The 17,480-nt window shown below is 39.4% G+C and overlaps 2 protein-coding genes across 6 annotated transcripts; both read left to right on the forward strand.

Annotated features, from left to right (window-relative positions):
* The first annotated feature begins 7,933 nt into the window (after positions 1-7,933).
* LOC124060743 (cytochrome b-c1 complex subunit 10-like) lies at positions 7,934-10,326 on the forward strand. Its single transcript, XM_046392018.1, has 3 exons — positions 7,934-8,143; positions 9,087-9,226; positions 10,147-10,326. Exons 1-2 carry the CDS (start codon positions 8,082-8,084, stop codon positions 9,205-9,207), a joined length of 183 nt encoding a protein of 60 aa, XP_046247974.1. The 5' UTR covers positions 7,934-8,081; the 3' UTR covers positions 9,208-9,226; positions 10,147-10,326.
* Positions 10,327-10,708: 382 nt separating this feature from the next.
* Positions 10,709-17,474, forward strand: mbd3b (methyl-CpG binding domain protein 3b). 5 transcript variants are annotated; one of them, XM_046392013.1, is made up of 8 exons: positions 12,258-12,422; positions 12,507-12,632; positions 13,629-13,788; positions 14,465-14,602; positions 14,818-14,908; positions 15,097-15,274; positions 15,691-15,843; positions 16,110-17,474. In XM_046392013.1, exons 1-7 carry the CDS (start codon positions 12,406-12,408, stop codon positions 15,836-15,838), a joined length of 858 nt encoding a protein of 285 aa, XP_046247969.1. In that variant the 5' UTR covers positions 12,258-12,405; the 3' UTR covers positions 15,839-15,843; positions 16,110-17,474. The 5 variants fall into 5 exon arrangements, with proteins under 5 accessions (XP_046247971.1, XP_046247970.1, XP_046247972.1 ...); XM_046392015.1 differs by lacking the exons at positions 12,258-12,422; positions 12,507-12,632 and adding an exon at positions 10,709-10,856; XM_046392014.1 differs by lacking the exon at positions 12,507-12,632 and having other exon boundaries at positions 12,254-12,422.
* Positions 17,475-17,480: the final 6 nt, after the last annotated feature.

The following is a 17,480-nucleotide window of genomic DNA, read 5'->3' on the forward strand; positions in this document are numbered from 1 at the left end:
TTGGAGCAGAGATGACTGTCTGCCTGTCTTTAGCACAGAAATGTGACTGTGACTGATCTCCATCTGCTGTTAACTTAAGAACTACCACCATACACTGACCCAATACTTGTCTGTGCAGGGGCTCAGTCTCAGTGGCAAAGACCAACCACACCCAACTATGAAGGGCAACCACACGCACTGGTATGTTAAAACGTTTCTCTGCTACATCAGAGCTAATGTGAAGGTTATCATAATATATTCTTCGAGCCTTTGTACCCTTGTTTTAGCTAAGGGGACCGTAAAGTATAAATGAAATGCACTGTTTAAATCATTCAGTTGTTTCTCAAAACAATTGTATTTGTATTTTGTTGTAATTGCATCTATAAGCTGTGTCTTATATTTTGTGTGTCATCTTTCAATCTAAACGCATGCCTCTTTTATTTATATAGCAGAGTAAAATGGAGGACCGTTTGGAGGAGGCCATCCATGTACTGCGTAACCATGCTGTGGGCCAGGGCCCTGGCTTAGAGGGCGCCCACTCCGACATGCACAGCCTGCTGTCCTCAGTACACAATGGGGGCCTCGGGGGCCTCTCTCCAGCTTTCCCCAATGCTAGCCTTGCCCTCAGCAACAGACATCCTGCTATGGTGACTCACCTTCTCTGCTCAAATCTTGTTCCATTTTTGTGTGTTTGAAAGAGACTTTGATATTTGATTGTGTATGACAACATTATGAAGTAAACAAAGATGTTCATTTGTGTTTTCAGTTAACCTCATCATGCACATAATACCTCTGAAGTGTTGATAGATATTACATGCATGGAAACTCTGAATGGAGTTTGTTTTCACTCATCGTGGAGACCGAGATACATTGGGGGAAGCACTTGATCTTTTCATCAGCAACTGCTGAAGATACTGTCATTTGTGAGGTTAAAATAAACACACCATATGCAGCATGGCTAAAAAGAACCATGACATGTACAACGCTCTGATTTATTGAGTGTGTGTGATAATTTGAGGTTGACTATGTCTCTTGAAATTACATTCTATTTATATGTTGCACAACAAATTGAAGAAATTAGTTTTGCTTGTTTGAGTGACAGAAAAAAGTGAAGAAAATAAAAATTACATTACCTATGTTCATTACATTGAATAGTAACAGCACTTGTCACAGTATCATTTGTGCCATCTGCTGGTCAAAATTGGAAGCAGTTGAGTAAAATTTTAAACATTGTTTTTGGTCTGTTAAGTAATGATTAGAGAAAAATATGTATAACATCACAATATAACATACATAACATTCTTTAATTAGTTATATCAGTAAGTGTTTTGTTGGATGGTGTTGTTATAAGTCTCTTCCTGTGAGATTCATGTCACGGTTCTCTGTGTTCACCAGCAGGGAGGGAAACACGATGAGCCCACAGGCCTTCCACCCAGCAGCACTCTTCTGCATGGTCATCACGCATCCGGACCCACACCACCAGTTGGCCAACCGGAAAGCTTTACCAGTAAGTTCAGCTACATTTCATGTATGTTGTTATTCAGTGAAACTGCAAAAAAGCATGTCTTGTGCTTTGTGGAATCGGCGTACTATCTGGGTATTTAAATCAAACATGTCTTTGTACATGTATTAGAACATTGTCCTGTATTTTCTGCTCAACTTCATTAGCTTTCAACATTTGTCAGTTGTACTACATGCCACCCCCTTAGAGAGGTTTCACTGCTTTGGTTCATATTCCTCACATCCATGCGTTTGTCCTTAGGTCTCCCTGGTGGTATGGCCCGCTCCACACACTCCTCCAGCAGCTCCGACATCAAAAGAGAAGAAAAAGAGGATGATGAAAACTCATCTGTTGCAGACAAGTCGGAGGATGAAAAGAAGGACTCCAAAGCAGCACGCAGTCGAACAAGGTAAGACGCTTCTTACCATTTTCTAATCTTCGCACTTTCAACAGCATGAAAACACAGTTGTATCTGATTTTTAAAAAAAAAAAAAAAAACTTCAAAAAATTATTTTATCCTGTGAACATGGAGATTTCCTTGATGTACTAGCCAAGTATTAGAATATAATGAAACCCTTTTGATATTGGAAATATCTGCTGCAAGATTCCACATTTCAGCTGTCCTGTGTGTCCCACTGATTGCCCAGACTATGTTAGGTATTTAATAATGTTGAAATCCCCCCCCTTCCCTTCATCTCACGTTTTCAGAAAGGAGGCGTTTACCCTCCAGATGCTCTCTGGCCTTTCAGACCAGAAAGATGAGTAAGTTTCTCCAGTGTAGAGGATAAATTTCTTGTGCTTTTTAGGCTCTTGCCAAACATCTCTCAAAGCACATGTTCATGAAGCTGATGTCTAAAATCTGACATTTAATTGGTAGAATCATTGTGGTAAAATTTCATGACATTGTGAATTTTATTGTCTGTGACCAACTTTCAATATTTCTGTACTTGTGTGCTCTAAATGAGTTTTGAGCTTTGAAAAGGAAAGGCAAAACAATTAAAAGAATACATTTGCTGTCAATAAGACGTCATAATTTGATATCATAAACCACATTAAATCTTTTTTTTTTCTTTTCTTTTTTTTAATGACCAAAACGTGAAGACTGAAGCTACAGCTCAGTTTGGCTTCCGTTCATGAAGAACATCATTTGTTGTTAAAACGTGGCAGCTGTAAATGCGCACATGGCATAGTGTACTATTGAAAGTGAACATGTCCAACTTTTGTGCAATACACATTTTTATCAAATGATCATCTGAAGTGGGAGATGTAGCTTCTTGGATAATGTTTTGTACAGTATTTACTTTTGCATAGAATGTGTTAATCTTCTCACGTCCTGTTTTTAGTGCATCTGTTCAATACAAAGCTCGCCTCTGGGTGTACAGACTATTGAAGCTAAATTCAAAATAGCTAAATTCTAGACCTGAGGTAGCATGAACAGTAGAAACATCCTCCTGCCTGTAGCTTCATCATTTCATGTCCATTTGTAATTAGTCCAGAAGAAGATGACGAGGACGTTCCCCCTGAGGTGAAGATGGAACGTGAGCGGGAACGGCGAGTGGCTAACAATGCCCGTGAGCGTCTCAGAGTACGAGACATCAATGAGGCGTTTAAGGAGCTCGGGAGGATGTGCCAGCTGCACCTCAGCCACGACAAACCTCAGACCAAACTTCTCATCCTGCACCAAGCTGTCAATGTCATCCTCAATTTAGAACAACAAGTCAGAGGTCAGTCAACCAGCTGCACATCATGGATGGGAAGAACAGTTACCTCCAATGAATATGCAGTTTAATATTTTATACTGAGAGGGCTTTTCTTGTTTTCTGTTTTTGTCAGAGCGTAACCTTAACCCCAAGGCAGCATGTTTAAAACGCCGTGAGGAGGAAAAGGTGTCTGGGGTGGTGGGTGATGCACCCATGCAGCTCTCAGGAGGCCATCCTAGTATGGGAGGAGATGGCCACAACCCAGTTAGCCACATGTAACACCAGGTAAGCCTTGAAGATTGGCTGCTGAAATAATTATTTTGGATGTAACCCTCAGTATGCATGTTACCCACAGTTATATTAAAGTTAGAATCCTTGAGATTTTGGCCCTGGTTGATTTGGCAACACCCATGGCTACTGGTGTGGTGTTTATTTTTCTGTTTACAAACTCAACTTATTTTAATAAAGAAGCAAGTACATAATTGGTCTTCTTCCATCATATCATGAGCAGTCCGTCTGATTGAACGGTAACAACTTCACTGTGTTCGGCTGTGTGGATACCATGATGAAGAGCTGGATGTTGCAGCCTGCCCAGAGCTGACAGCTTGCTGGAGCTGCTCCTTCTTTTGTTCCACTAGTTCCTGTAATATTTAATTAACTGGCAGAAAATGCTGAAATGACAATTGTCTTGTTCTGTAAGTGCATTTCTGATGAAGGATTGGTGTCTGCACTAACGTTAGTGACTAATTAATTGCGTTTCTTGTGACTGCTTTGTGATAATGTTAAGCAGTGGTTTGCAAGAGCAGTAATTTCCCATCAGTCCCTAATGCATGCATGTGAATGGCAAACTCTGCCAGAAACAATGACAACTACCATGTAAAAATAAGTTGTTTTTTTTTTTTTGTTGATGTCTTCGTCATATAGGAGCACCATAACATTGTTTTTGGTCCTTCCCTTTTACAGATCTGGTGGTGTTTCCTTGGCTGTCAGAGGATGTGGCCTTAACAGATTTCTTCCACCCATTATTCTCAGTGTGTGTGTGTATATGTGGACATGTCTGTGTATTGTCCGTTCAAGTTTCAAGATGCACATTCACACACTCTTACACACATGCATACTGCCAAAACTGACACAGCCTGTTTGTCGCACTCCCAACCATGACTACAAGCTCAAATGTGAAGAACTTTTTTTTTTTTTTTTTTTTTTTTTTTTAAGTTTTACTTTGTTTTATACACGTAAGATTTTTTTTTCTTCTTGGTTTCCACAAGATAATGGAACACCGGAGTACTTTTTTGTGTCCTGCCACAAATTGGGACTTCACACACTGCCGAGAGGTGCTCTTGTGAAAGAAAGGAGACCTAAACTAACACAAATTGAATCAAGGATTTGTGCCTAATTGTTACATGTTTTCTATTTGACATTTAAGCAAATTGCTTTACTTGTGCGGAACATTAATTGTGAGGGATTGCTTATGTGTATGAGCAATTATTTTTGATGTATGTCATTCCCAGCGTGATGGTACAGTCTTACATATGTTATGTAACCAAGCCTAGAGCTGAAGTTGGATTGTCTAAATTCAGTGACCTTTCCTTTATCTTACAAGCAAAAGTTTGTGGAAGGCGACGGGAAGGTCACAAAAGGAAAGGTCCGAAGTTTTGACAGTCCAAAAGCAGCTTGTGAAAGACGGAAACTCTGACCCAGAGGCACTCTTTGACTGAAGGCCGGTCTTGTCCCTCAAGACATCTGGAGACTTGGAGTAGAAGACTGCTTCCTTGAAGCTTATGAATTATCCAAGTGGTAGAGAGTCTGTCAACCACAGAACTGTTCTTCCCATTTGTTGCCCACAAATTCTAGAGTTACTCCAGTAATCCCTTGTTATTGGTCTCAGTTTCTTTGTACTGCTTTAACCTTAAAGCATATGTAGACAAGACAAAGCACAGATGTAAAGGTTTAGGCTGGAAGTTAAGTGTTGACCTGCTGTGCATTTCAGTCCCTTAAAGTCTTGTGTAAAAGCCATTTGAGACACTTGATAAGTGATCAGCACCACTTAGTGCTCTTACTTACTTGAAATGGTTTACTGACAATGCCAGCAGACTTAACAGCTCAAGTTTTCCCCTTAATCGATGTTCTGTAAAAGTCAAAAAAAAAAAAAAAAAAAAAAATCTGGTTTCCTTTGATGCAGGGATCTCATCATCAGTCCGCAGTTTGAAGCAGACTAGCCTTTGTGTAACGGAGGCTTTCTTTACCTAAATAAGCATTCCCACTGAATTACAGCCCCTCCAATTTGTTTCTTACCGAGAGAAATATGACGTGTAAATTCCCTTCATACATTACTCTGATATGTTTCATTTTTTCAAAATTAAATATATATAAAAATATATATTTTTTGTTAGTCTATACATTGTAGATTTTTTACATAAATGGCAATATTAGTTTGAAGTTTAGAGTGTATTGTAGATGAGCTGAATAAGGGGATATTTGACATTTAAATGAAATTGTTCAAAAAATTAATTAAAAACTGAACCAGGATGGCAGAGGACAAGGGTCAACAGATTACAAATGTTGAAAGTGTTTTGTGTATCCTTTATTCCAGTTTTAGTTGTAAGGCTTTTCAGCTACCCAAAATTAATTTCTTTTCTTACCATTTTAGGGGTATGTGGGCGACGTTTGTACCACAGTCCTGTTGAAGTGTTCTTACTTTTGCAGTGAGGCACTGAGGAAAAATGTGGGAAGGGATTTTTGTCTCAAACAGTAATTATGCAACTGGTTTTTGAATGTAGCTATCATACAAATGTCTATCACCTGCATTTTCAAAGTTGTGTTCCTGGGTTTTTGTTCAGTACAGTATAGTAGTATTCATTTCACCTTTTTCTAATGTCTGCCCTCAACCAAGTGGCTCGCCGTGTGCAGCTCATTTTTTAGTAGCCTGCACATTTATTTTGGGGGCGGACGTCGGTATTTTGGGTGCAAGGTAATGGATAATATGGAGAACAAAACAGTGTTATTGTGATGTTTTTCCCATGTCATGTTGTGAATGGTTTTTACCAACATGTAATCACAAATGGGAGGTAGAGCATTTTGTGTGTTTTAATTTCTACAAAAAGAGATGAAGAAAAAGACCTATACAAATCAATAGTGTGGCCTTTTCATTCTCAAGACTTAAGATGACATGATGGGAGAGTGATACCTTATCAGTGCCTGAACTTGTATTTTCATTTAAGACAGTTTTATTTTGTGAACCATATCATTTCATTTATCATGGAGATTAAAGAGGTACTTGTTCATTCCCCCACCCTCCCTTCTCCTAATGCTTTTTTCAGTTTTCAGGAAGAAGTTTAAATGGTATAAAGAGATTTTCTTTCAGTGTATCTAGTTAAATAAATAAATGTTACGTAGATCTTGTTTAGTTTTTATTCCTTTTTTTTCCTAATTATTCAACTGGATTATATTGTCCAAACTGCTGTTTTAGTCAAGGTCATGGGTCCAGGTCATGAGTTTTCTTTCTGTCTGCCCAATATTGCTAAATCAGTTGACATGACAGGGTTCAAGAGATGCTGCTTTTGGCTCTGATTGTCTGCTATTGATGCACATTAACATGTTTTAGTGTATGTGTTGCTTCAGTTTTGATGTAGGGAGTGAGTTTTATTTTCCATAGTAGCTGGAGCCTCTAATGAGTTTGAGCATTTAAAATTTCTGTATATCGGAGTGCAAGCCCTTTGCTGCAGTGACTCTCAGTATAATTAGTCTCCAGTGACAATTTTCACCTCTGACCTTTCACTCTTCCAGCTCTTTTATGACTTTGACAGTGACTTTTTTGTGAGAAGTTCTTACTTCTTTAAAAGAGTTGTATTTGAAGTTTTACTTTTTATTATTACAAAATCAATAAGTGTATTGAATATCACAGCTTTGTTCCATGGGAAGATCTGACTTGATGTCATTTAGTATTCTGTTAACATCCCATTAGCCTACAAGCTACGTACTCAGATGATTTCTTTGGGGCAACCCTAATTTGTTAACACGAGTCTTGACAAAGACACAGCCTGAAATCTGCACAAAAACAACCCGAGTGCTGCAGGAGCACATAATGTCAACTTAGAAACAATTACAATATTATGATGGAGAATGTTCAGTTGATGGACTTGAACTTATTTTGGTATAAGAAAGCAGTAATAAAACACTTGCTTTCAGCAATTTTGTCATATCTTTGTTGAACTAAAAAGGAGGGAGACCATTGAGTGTTAAATACATTCACAGGTACAGAGCCTAACAAGATGGAGTGAGGACACTGTTCTGCAGGGTCCTCAGAGGGCCTCACTCAATCTCTCTCTCTTTCTCTCTCTCTCTTTTTATATACGTATACATATATATATAAATATATATAGTTGAGAACTGTCCTGTATATAACAGTAATGTAGCAATAAATGTGCCATTTTTAATAACAGATTATACCTTTTCCAATGTCTGGCTTTTGAATATTGTATACATAAAAAGGAAAATAAAGGAAAACATTGTAATAAAGGGTTTATTGTAGTTCGGGAAATGAATTTGTTCATATTTTCCAATGCCAAACTGGCGATGGAGTAAATGCGATTGTGCCATTTTTTATGATTCTGCAACCAATCCACCGCATTAAATTCAAGACAAGATACAAGTTACTTGTATTGATTTCATAAAGTCAACACTCACAGGTCTGGAGTAATGGCTCAGAGCACACGGATTTTTTTTAACTGCTCCGTGTTATAAATAGACGTATGAAATGGTGGCCTAAAACGACCCTGCGCTGTTGCACGCAGCCCGTTTGTTATTTTAAACAGGCAGGAGAAGAGGCAGCCCAGGGTCCTTCACGGCTATCTGCGAGAAAAGTAAATGGAGTAAAGAACTACAACTGAGAGAAGATAAGGATGATCCAGAAAGTGCTCAATAAGTTCATCGGTACCAAGTACACATCTATTGTAAGGACGTGGTAAGTTAAATCAATAACCATGGAGGAGTACACTCTGGAAATGTTTTTCGCGTTTTTGTCATCTTCAAAGTGATTCTATCAACGTCTCTGTGTCCTTCTATGTGACCTGTTTGGTTCACTAGCTAACTCTAGCTTAGCTTGCTTGTTTATTTTCTACGCACTCAGCTAGCTGGGGGAGTTAGCATAGTCTCACTACCTAAATAAATATATCGAATCTGTAATTGCTAGTTAGAACAAAATTCTTTTAAATTTCGAGACATGAATATTTGACCAATTTAATAAAATGGTTATCCTCATAATAATATAAAGTCAAAATCAGTATCAATGAATGATTCGTATATATCTAATATTTACTATTGTTAGAAATCAGCAGGTGCATTAAGGCACTAAGATATGTGTTTATGTTTGTACTTTCTTCCTCAAATATGTTGGTTTGCTTTAAAGTGACCACCGCTAGAGTATATAAGTCACTTGTAATTGACAGCTGATTGTTTTTGTATCAGCATCTTGAGTGCACAGCACAATAATTGACCTTGCAAAGTGCACGCAGTAAAAAACCAGAGAACCACAGCTGAAGAGTTATTTATAAAGATTAGAATAAATTAAAAATGAGTACTAGCTTATCAGTTATCAAAACCTTTTTAAACTCTGTTTAATGACGAATTAACTTTTACACATACACAACTGAAACAAGTGTTCAGGCTAATTGTGGTCATCGGTAATCACAAACAAAATGAACATATAAAAATTGCAGCCAGGCAGCACATCTTCAGAAGATGAAGTGTGCATGCTGAAACTTAAAAGTCAGCCTGACTGAAGTATCTCTTGTGAGATCGTTTGAATTAAGGAGTGTAACTTAGCAAGTTGCTCTCAATATATTTGTTGCAGTTGATTGTGGGGTTAAAATTCTTATTTATGAGTTGCATTAATTTCTTTCATCTAGGGTGCCAAATTTGGTTGCCTGGGGAACAGTTGGCGGAGTGGCTCTCATCCACTTCACAGACTGGCGATTATTTCTAGACTATGTGCCATACATTAAAGGGAAGTTCATCAAGGATGAGTAAAGTCCTATACAACTAAATTGTGAGTGTACTGTTTGACTGAGCTTTTATTCACACACTCAAAGTGTTGCAAAGTTCTCTTAGATTGCTCAGCTTTAGCCCCGCCCATGTACTGCCGATAACATGCAGACAGGTGTGGACAATGACTGGTGTTGAAACCGGACATTCAAATAAACACTCTCAGTATTGACTGAAGTTGCTGTCACCTTGCTGACCCTTGGTAGTTTGTTGGAGCTCTCCTCATGAATCTGCCTGATCGAAAACATCTACAGTGCTCATTAATCACCGCTTACTGTAGCCTGTAGGAATAATGTGCCCAGAGATCAACCTGCTGCTCGTAAGCTTGTTAGGTGACAACAGTGCAGGCATAAAGGCATTATGCTTCTGTCTAATCTAAAGCTTTGCACAGGGGTCAGACTAGTTTAAAAATAAACACTAGGTCAGTTTATAACAAAATAAAGGCTCAGAAAAAAAATTGTATTCAGCAGAACTTGCCCAACAGATTTCATTTGTATCAATATGAATTTTGATTGTTCAAATGTATATTTGTGGTGTAGTGTTTAGAGCTTGACTATAATGAGATGTCCAACTAAGATGATTTTTGACTCTGTTTGTAGTTATCAATAGTGTGGCCATCTTCTTGTTACTGACCATTGATCAAGTATAAAAATAGTAGTATAATACTAATGAGTAAGCCGAATCCTAGACAATAATCACGATATCCAACCTGATGCCCACTGCAGACTTGATATTTTGAAACCTAGTTAAAGTTTACACACACTCACACACACTATTCCAAGCCCGGTGCCTCTCCTGTCATTCCCCTGAGCCCGTACCTGGATGTGGTCTTGTCAGAAATCCAAAGGTGGTGCTTATTCACACATTCAAACACATGTGTTTGTATACATTTTGCTAATGAATGGAGTGTGTGTCTGCCTACAGGACCAGAGCTTGGGAATGGGCTAATGGGTGGAACTCTTACACAACACGAACTTAGAGAGATGCCCTGGCTCAGCAATCTACTGAGGGCTGCTCTGGAGTTCGGACAATTGGATGCACTGTGTATAAATGCTGTTCTTTGTTGAGTTATTTTATGTGAATAAATCTCTAATGTACCCTAAATATGTCTATTTATTTTGCAAAATTCGAGCTATTGAAATTCTTTGTTTTAACCTGCTCACCAAGGTGGTTTAAAGCTGTTTTGTGTTCGGTGCTTCATGTGCAAGCACAGTATGTTTTCAGTAAAATTTTCCAAGAACTGTATGTCCTCAAATAATGTTAATTTTCTCCGGCATGGATCAGGTGCAATCAATCCTGGAATTGTAGACCTGATATTTGCCAACAGATAATGACAATTTGTACTGTAAAAGTATGGCGAAGTAAATTTATGATTGAAGAGGACGCATATGTGAAGTCTCTGACAGCGTTATTCCGAGTGTATGTCGAGTTACATATTTACCGAGGTATTACGGGGCTGGGTGGTTTGGCCTTGCATTATACCCAGTTTATCAGCCAGACTGCGAAATTTGCGTGGATAATGTCTTTCATTTCTCCATCGAAGGGGGAGGGGACTGAAAGAGGAGAGGGGAGAAGGGATTTAACATAGCGAGAGGGAGAAAACGAGATAGTGTCTTCAAGATGGATAAAAACGAGTAAGTACATCATTTCAGGGGGAATTAACCACCAAGAAGGGTATTAATCGTAACTGTAACGTTTGATACGCAATGTGTCGTTTTAATAATATATTTTGAAAGTGCTTATCATCGATTAACAGATGCACTCGTTGGTCTCGCATTTGTAAATTGCAGTGCTGTGGTCTTCAGCTAGGATGCCGGTCCTTTTTTTAACATTACTGTAATATATGGTTTCATTTTCCTGATATTTACTGCTAATGTTGAATTAACGTTGAGCATGGAGTCGCTGTAACGTACGGCGTCGACAGTGCTATTTCGACACAGATTTTAACCGCACAAAGCAGATTATATTTTTTGGTTCATCGTTGTTACGTGCATAAAGCCACCATAAATGCATGACATGCTTTTTCAAATGGTGTCTGTGTTTAATCAACAAGATCTACTTTGCTCATTCATAAATGCCGGCTCCGAGTCTGAATGACAACGGTAGGCATTGTGGTGAAACGGCTCTCCAATTTCACGTCGCTAGCTTACATGAAACTTTCACATTTTTATTACTCAACGAGCTACAAGTGAAGGGCGATATTTTATTGCATCTTTTATATGTAATTATTCTGCGGCGTCCACAAATGTTGTCATTGCATCAGCGTGATTGCTATTTACGGTCTATTTGTAGCAGCAGTCAAATTTATGTTTGCCATACGTTAACATTGATGTAGCGCTCAAGGTACATAGAAAAGAAACCATTACTTCCGGTAAAATATTTCAAAACCGTTCAAAAACCGAGCAAAAAAGTATTTTCAAAGTCCTTACTCTAAATTTTCTGTTTCTTGGCGGGAATCGTCTTCACATGACCTCTGTCTATTATTCAAGAAGTCAGTAGTGGAGTGGAGTTAATAGTGAGTTACCATTATTTTATCACTTTTCCTAATTTAATAAATTTATAAAAGTAACTTGGTCGTAAATCGCATGGACATTTAAGTTTTGACGTTGTATTTCGATTTTATCCGTGATAATATTGACATGACAACAATTTTAGAAAATGTACATGATTTTATACATTAAGCAGTTACTGGGCTCTTATGTTTTATATTACCTTAATTTATTTAGGTAATTCCTCTGATATATTATTTTAAGGGAGACCTTAAGATAGAGGATAGATTGGAGAACATTAACGTATTCCAAACAAATTTATAATGAATTTTTTTCAAACTGTAATTTTAGAAATTGGTGTTCTAAATGTAATGTCGAGACTTCTAAGGAGCCCTTTGAGATAAAATTGGATAAAATGATCTCGCATGTTTGGTATGTTTAGTCAGTGACCAAGTTGTGCTTTTATTCTGAAGTTTGGACCGTCTCACTTCCTGACTCGTCCTGGCTGCCTGGCAGTGTATGGACATACCCGCGCGCGTTCCTATGTTATCCTTGCGGATGTAGCCCTCGTGCCCAGACGAGACAGGCAGGTAGTGATGTGGCTGAGGTCCGCGGCGGAACGATCTACGCGACGACAAAGAGACGAGATGTTGTTAGCAGGGAGATCCCATTAACTGAGGGCGCATGTTGTGATATGGTCGTAACAAAAGCGTAAGAAGCGATAGGCCTGCCACCCTAAAAAACGACACATTTCCTTAAATACAATCTGATCATTAACTTTTAGTGGATTTATAGGCTACTCGCGTGGGAAATGGAGAAGAAAAGGTGGGATTGCACTGCTCTCCCCAAGGGCTGGAAAATGGAAGAAGTGACCAGAAAGTCGGGTTTGTCAGCTGGAAAAAGCGATGTCTATTATTTTAGGTACTAAACGAACGAGGCTTTGCAAAAACTCAGTAGGTGCACAAGACACCAAGGTTGCGGACGGAGACAGAAAAGAGTATGATAAGGGGGTCGGAGGTTGGTATAAAGTTTGGGAGCCGGCCAGGCCAGCTCCTCTCACAAGTGTTTGGATAAGGAGTCTGTTCAACCGTGCAGGCTAGTAGTAGCAGCAGCAGCAGCTCACGCCTGGGAGGCCTTTGATGAATAAAACTCAGTGTCTTCACAGTTAATACTCTTTATTTCCAATTGAAGTGTATCAACAACGCCAGATTTGTTTTCATTTAGCAGAGGAGAAGAGCAAGATGAGGAACAGAGGCAAGAGAGGGGGGAGGCGGGTCGGTTGTATAGTCTGTGGTAGGCTAACTGTACAATCATACTGGTGTTAACTGTGGTGTGTGATGTAAGAAACATTTGCATGAGTTACTAGCACGTATCCACCCACAGTTGTTCCTTTTGTTGGCCATCGCTCAGGCTAAAGATATTGTTGCTCCCACTAGTGGAGCTGCAATGTTTCCATTCTGAAACATTTGGTCAAATGTTAGTACTGCCATGTTTGCATTGTGTTCATTGTTTTATTTACAGGTTAGTTTTAAGGCTGTATATACAATATTGTTTGGTATGTTGTATAGCCATATCTGCTCAAGATACTAAAATGTGCAGCTTGTAATAGATAACAGGGCTTAGATAGAATATTCATCAAAGATTGCATCCATTTCACAAAGTAATGTGATTTCAGTGTCATCGCCCAGTTGAATGTGCTCTGCTTCTGTTTACTTTTGACTTGTTGCATGTTGTTTGTAATATTTTGTTTGTTGTGTGTGTGTTTTTTTAAAGCGTGACTTGTTTCTTTAGTTTCCCTCCCTTCGTCTGTGTTTGTCTCTCAGTCTTGATGTTTTTTTTTTTTGTTCTGACTTTTTTGTTGTTTTGTTTGAGATGATATTACTATAGTGGTTTTTCGTGTCTCTCCCTCCCCGGCAGTCCATCTGGGAAGAAGTTTCGGAGCAAGCCTCAGCTGGCTCGTTACCTTGGTAACCAGATGGACCTCAGCTCCTTCGATTTCCGCACGGGGAAGATGCTCATGAGCAAGTTGAATAAGAACCGCCAGAGACTGCGCTATGATAACAATAACCAGAACAAGGTGAGCAACAACGGGCAGCGCATGGTGGTCTGGACCGTGTTTTTTTGCAGGGCAACAGTAATGGTATTGTAGAGTGGTGAAGTGTTAATAGATCAAACACTGCAGGTGGAACTCTGTAACAAAATCATTACATGCAGACTAGAGTGACTTGTCTAACTGGAAATTTTGTTACATCTTCAGTAATAAACTGCTGTAGTCTAATAGCATCATGAAGTCTTTTCCCACAACAGCATTATGTATATTGCTTCTCTAACTTAAATTATTGCAGACAACTACGTACTTCTACATAAAATAAGATTTAAATGTTTAAACAAATTCATTGCAGCTGGAGAGAGACTTTTGTAGGAGCAGTTTTGTTTTTTATGACAGTTAACACCAAACATTTTTTTTTAATTCTCTTTTCGACCTAGAGACTCTCAGATGGGTCAGGTTTTAATGAATAATTGATGGCTGATTGTGTTAAACTTAATACATCAGCACACCAGGTGGCTATGTGTTGATGAAAGGTGACAACAGTAAAGTTATGTCTTTGTCCTTTCAGGCTTGATTTCACATACAGGATCATTTCAAGCTAGCTGACTTGAGCCCTGACGCAGTACGCTAATCAGCACTTGTGTGGTTCCTGTAAAGTTTCCTGTTCATCCTCACCTCCTCCTCTGCGTTTGATATTTTTAAGGGCAAGCCTGACTTGAACACGTCGCTTCCTGTCAGACAGACAGCCTCCATCTTTAAGCAGCCTGTTACCAAGGTTACCAACCACCCAAACAACAAAGTGAAGACAGATCCTCAGAAAGCCGTCGACCAGCCTAGACAGGTGAACTTCCACCTATTTCTGTTGGTATCACCCCATGTTAACCTGAGCCACATGTTATCTGATACCGTTACTTCTTTTGAACTGGATGAACCGGGTTTGAGTTTGAATATGTTAAAGGTCTGTGTGTGTGTGCGTGCGTGCATGTGTGCTTCACTGGCAGCAGCAGCAGGATATTTTAAATTTAAGGCAGCTAATGTCACTCTATTTATCTACAGCTGTTTTGGGAGAAGAAACTCAGTGGTCTTAATGCTTATGACATTGCAGAGGAGCTGGTCAAAACAATGGAGCTTCCAAAAGGCCTGCAAGGTGATACACATAAGTTAGACACAGATTCTTCAGACCAAATAAACAGCTTGTATTTTGAAATGTCATCTTATTTTTCTCATGTCAGAATTGCTCATTTTTAATTTTTATAACTTACAGCCAATCCTGAGTGAGTTACAGCTTTAATGTTTCTGCAGAATATCTTATAATCACTCCACTCTGTCCCTCAGGTGTTGGTCCAGGCTGCACAGACAAGACTCTCCTGTCTGCTATTGCCAGCGCTCTGCACACGAGCGCTGCTCCCATCACCGGCCAGCTGTCTGCGGCTGTGGAGAAGAACCCTGGAGTGTGGCTCAACACGGCTCAGCCGCTGTGCAAGGCATTCATAGTCACTGATGAGGACATCAGGTGGGCGATCACAGAACACCTCCCCTCATGGATCACCCGTTGGTGTTTACTGTGTTAGATCCTGATTGTTACTTGCTCAAGGCCAGTATCCAACAGTCAGTCCAAAATGCAGTTCCTTTTCTTCCTTTGAGCAAAGTGTTTTAAGCATAATGACAAGTATATAAAAAAAGAAAAGCTGAGTTGCAAAGAAATTCCAGAGAAATCTTCCAAATTAGAAATGGCATCAAGGATTTCTTTGTCGCTTTTTGTCACCCTTGATTCAGCCAACGATAACAGAGTGGAGTCTGTTCAGAAATCCCACAGTCCACAAGGAGTGACCCTGTAAAAACACACCATCTGTTGTGTGCTGATTCAGTGGCTGTTACAGGCAGCTGTAACTGCCAACTGTAACAGCTTCCTGTTGGGTTCATGTGTAGGAAACAGGAGGAGCTGGTGTACAGTGTGAGGAAAAGGCTGGAGGAGGCACTGATGGCAGATATGTTGGCCCACGTTGAGGAGGCTGCCAACGAAGGAGAGGCTCTGAAGGAGGAGGGCAACGGCAGTGAAGATATGGAGAGCGTATAGCACAGGTTGGTTAACGGACTATTTAGGCCTGAGAGCATATGTGCTGTGTAGTGTATGTATGAGCTTGTAGTTCTGTCCCACCTGTGGCTCACACAGGAAACTGACTCATGAATTGAACGTTAAAGTCAATTTGCAAACAAAGTAAGTCTTTGTTAGCTTCTTGCACTTTGAAGACAGATCATGAATTGTTACCCAGTATTAGCTTCACCCTAGTAATTGCAATAACGTAGACAGTATGTCTGTTCTGATTGTCTGTCCCTTCCTCCTGTAGAGTTTTGTGAAGTCCGGGTGGGTTTGTTCAAAGCCTGCACACATACGACCATGAACAGTAGGAGCCCTGCAGCATTCCAGCCCTGGTGAACTGTCCCTGAGTATCTGTGTCCAACTTAAACCTTCACCTGACTTCAGCCAGTCCCATCCAGCCTGAAGTCCTGTGTACCCCAGAGGGAACACCTGGGAGTCTTGTATAACTCCACCAGATAGGACTTTTGACTTCAAGGCCAATTTAAACACTCTGAGCTCCCCCCCCCTCACTTGGACATTTTAAAACATTTTTTAAAAGAAGTTGCAGCAAATAGACTTGCAAATATTAAAATGAACTTATCTCCAGTTTGTCAAATTCAGTGTTTGGTCATAAGTGTATTTTCTACTAAAAGGCTTTGAATGGTTATGAATTATTTGTGACAATCATGTCAGATCCAAACATTTTATGTCAGCTTCAGTTCGACCTGGGTGCTTTTGTTTCTGGGCCCATTAGAGATGAATGTTTTGTATTTTTGACAGGTCGTTTTCTTGTATTTTATGATGCACTACATGAGTAGTCTGACACAGAATACATCAACTGTCTTTTCTAGTGGAACCTGTTCACATCTAACTATACTGGCTTGAGCTAATTTAAATGAGTGCTGGTGCCAACCTGCAGGTGGCTGATGTTACTAATGCACATGTTCTTGTCGTCCCATGTCCTTTCATTAGAGAGTCTGTTTGTCTTGCTATAATTTCAAGGAAAATATTGTCTGTATTGTCAGGTGTTTTACTCTGAGTCATTTTTGACCAAAGAGGAAACGTCATTTTTAAGAGAAGGGTGTAGGTTTACTTATGTGTAACTTAGTCTGCTTCATCTTTTACTGTAAGCGACTGTCCTGGCTCTGCTGTTGTAAACATGAGGAAGGTAAAAAAAGAAAAGTACACATGATGGACCTCAGTGGGAGAAAAATGACTTGAAACCTCTTTCTAATGTACAATTTGTACTGTTTTAAACTGTCATAATCATCATAGGTGCTTACTGATGTTGTGAAACATTGCTGTTTAGTGCCAAGGCTTTGTTTTGGTCAGCTTCAGTCCACTTTCTATTTTTTTTTTTTCCCATATGTGTCAATGTTACCACACACATGCTGCCTCCTTGTAGACCCATGCACAGAATTGGTGACACAACAAGTTACAGTTAACGTTTAGTTTTAATGTCTTTTCATTTGGTATCTGAGGAATAATGACTTTGTATTTTTTTTTTCTCTAAGTTTGATGGTGAATAACACCACCAGCCCAAATCATGAAATTCCCTTCTCAATATCAGCAGGCTGATTGCTGAAATGAATTTGATTGTATTACTTATTAAAATGAGTCTGTATGTCATTGACTCTCC

Source organism: Scatophagus argus, chromosome 6 (genome assembly GCF_020382885.2).
Source record: "Scatophagus argus isolate fScaArg1 chromosome 6, fScaArg1.pri, whole genome shotgun sequence".
NCBI classification, from domain to species: domain Eukaryota; kingdom Metazoa; phylum Chordata; class Actinopteri; family Scatophagidae; genus Scatophagus; species Scatophagus argus.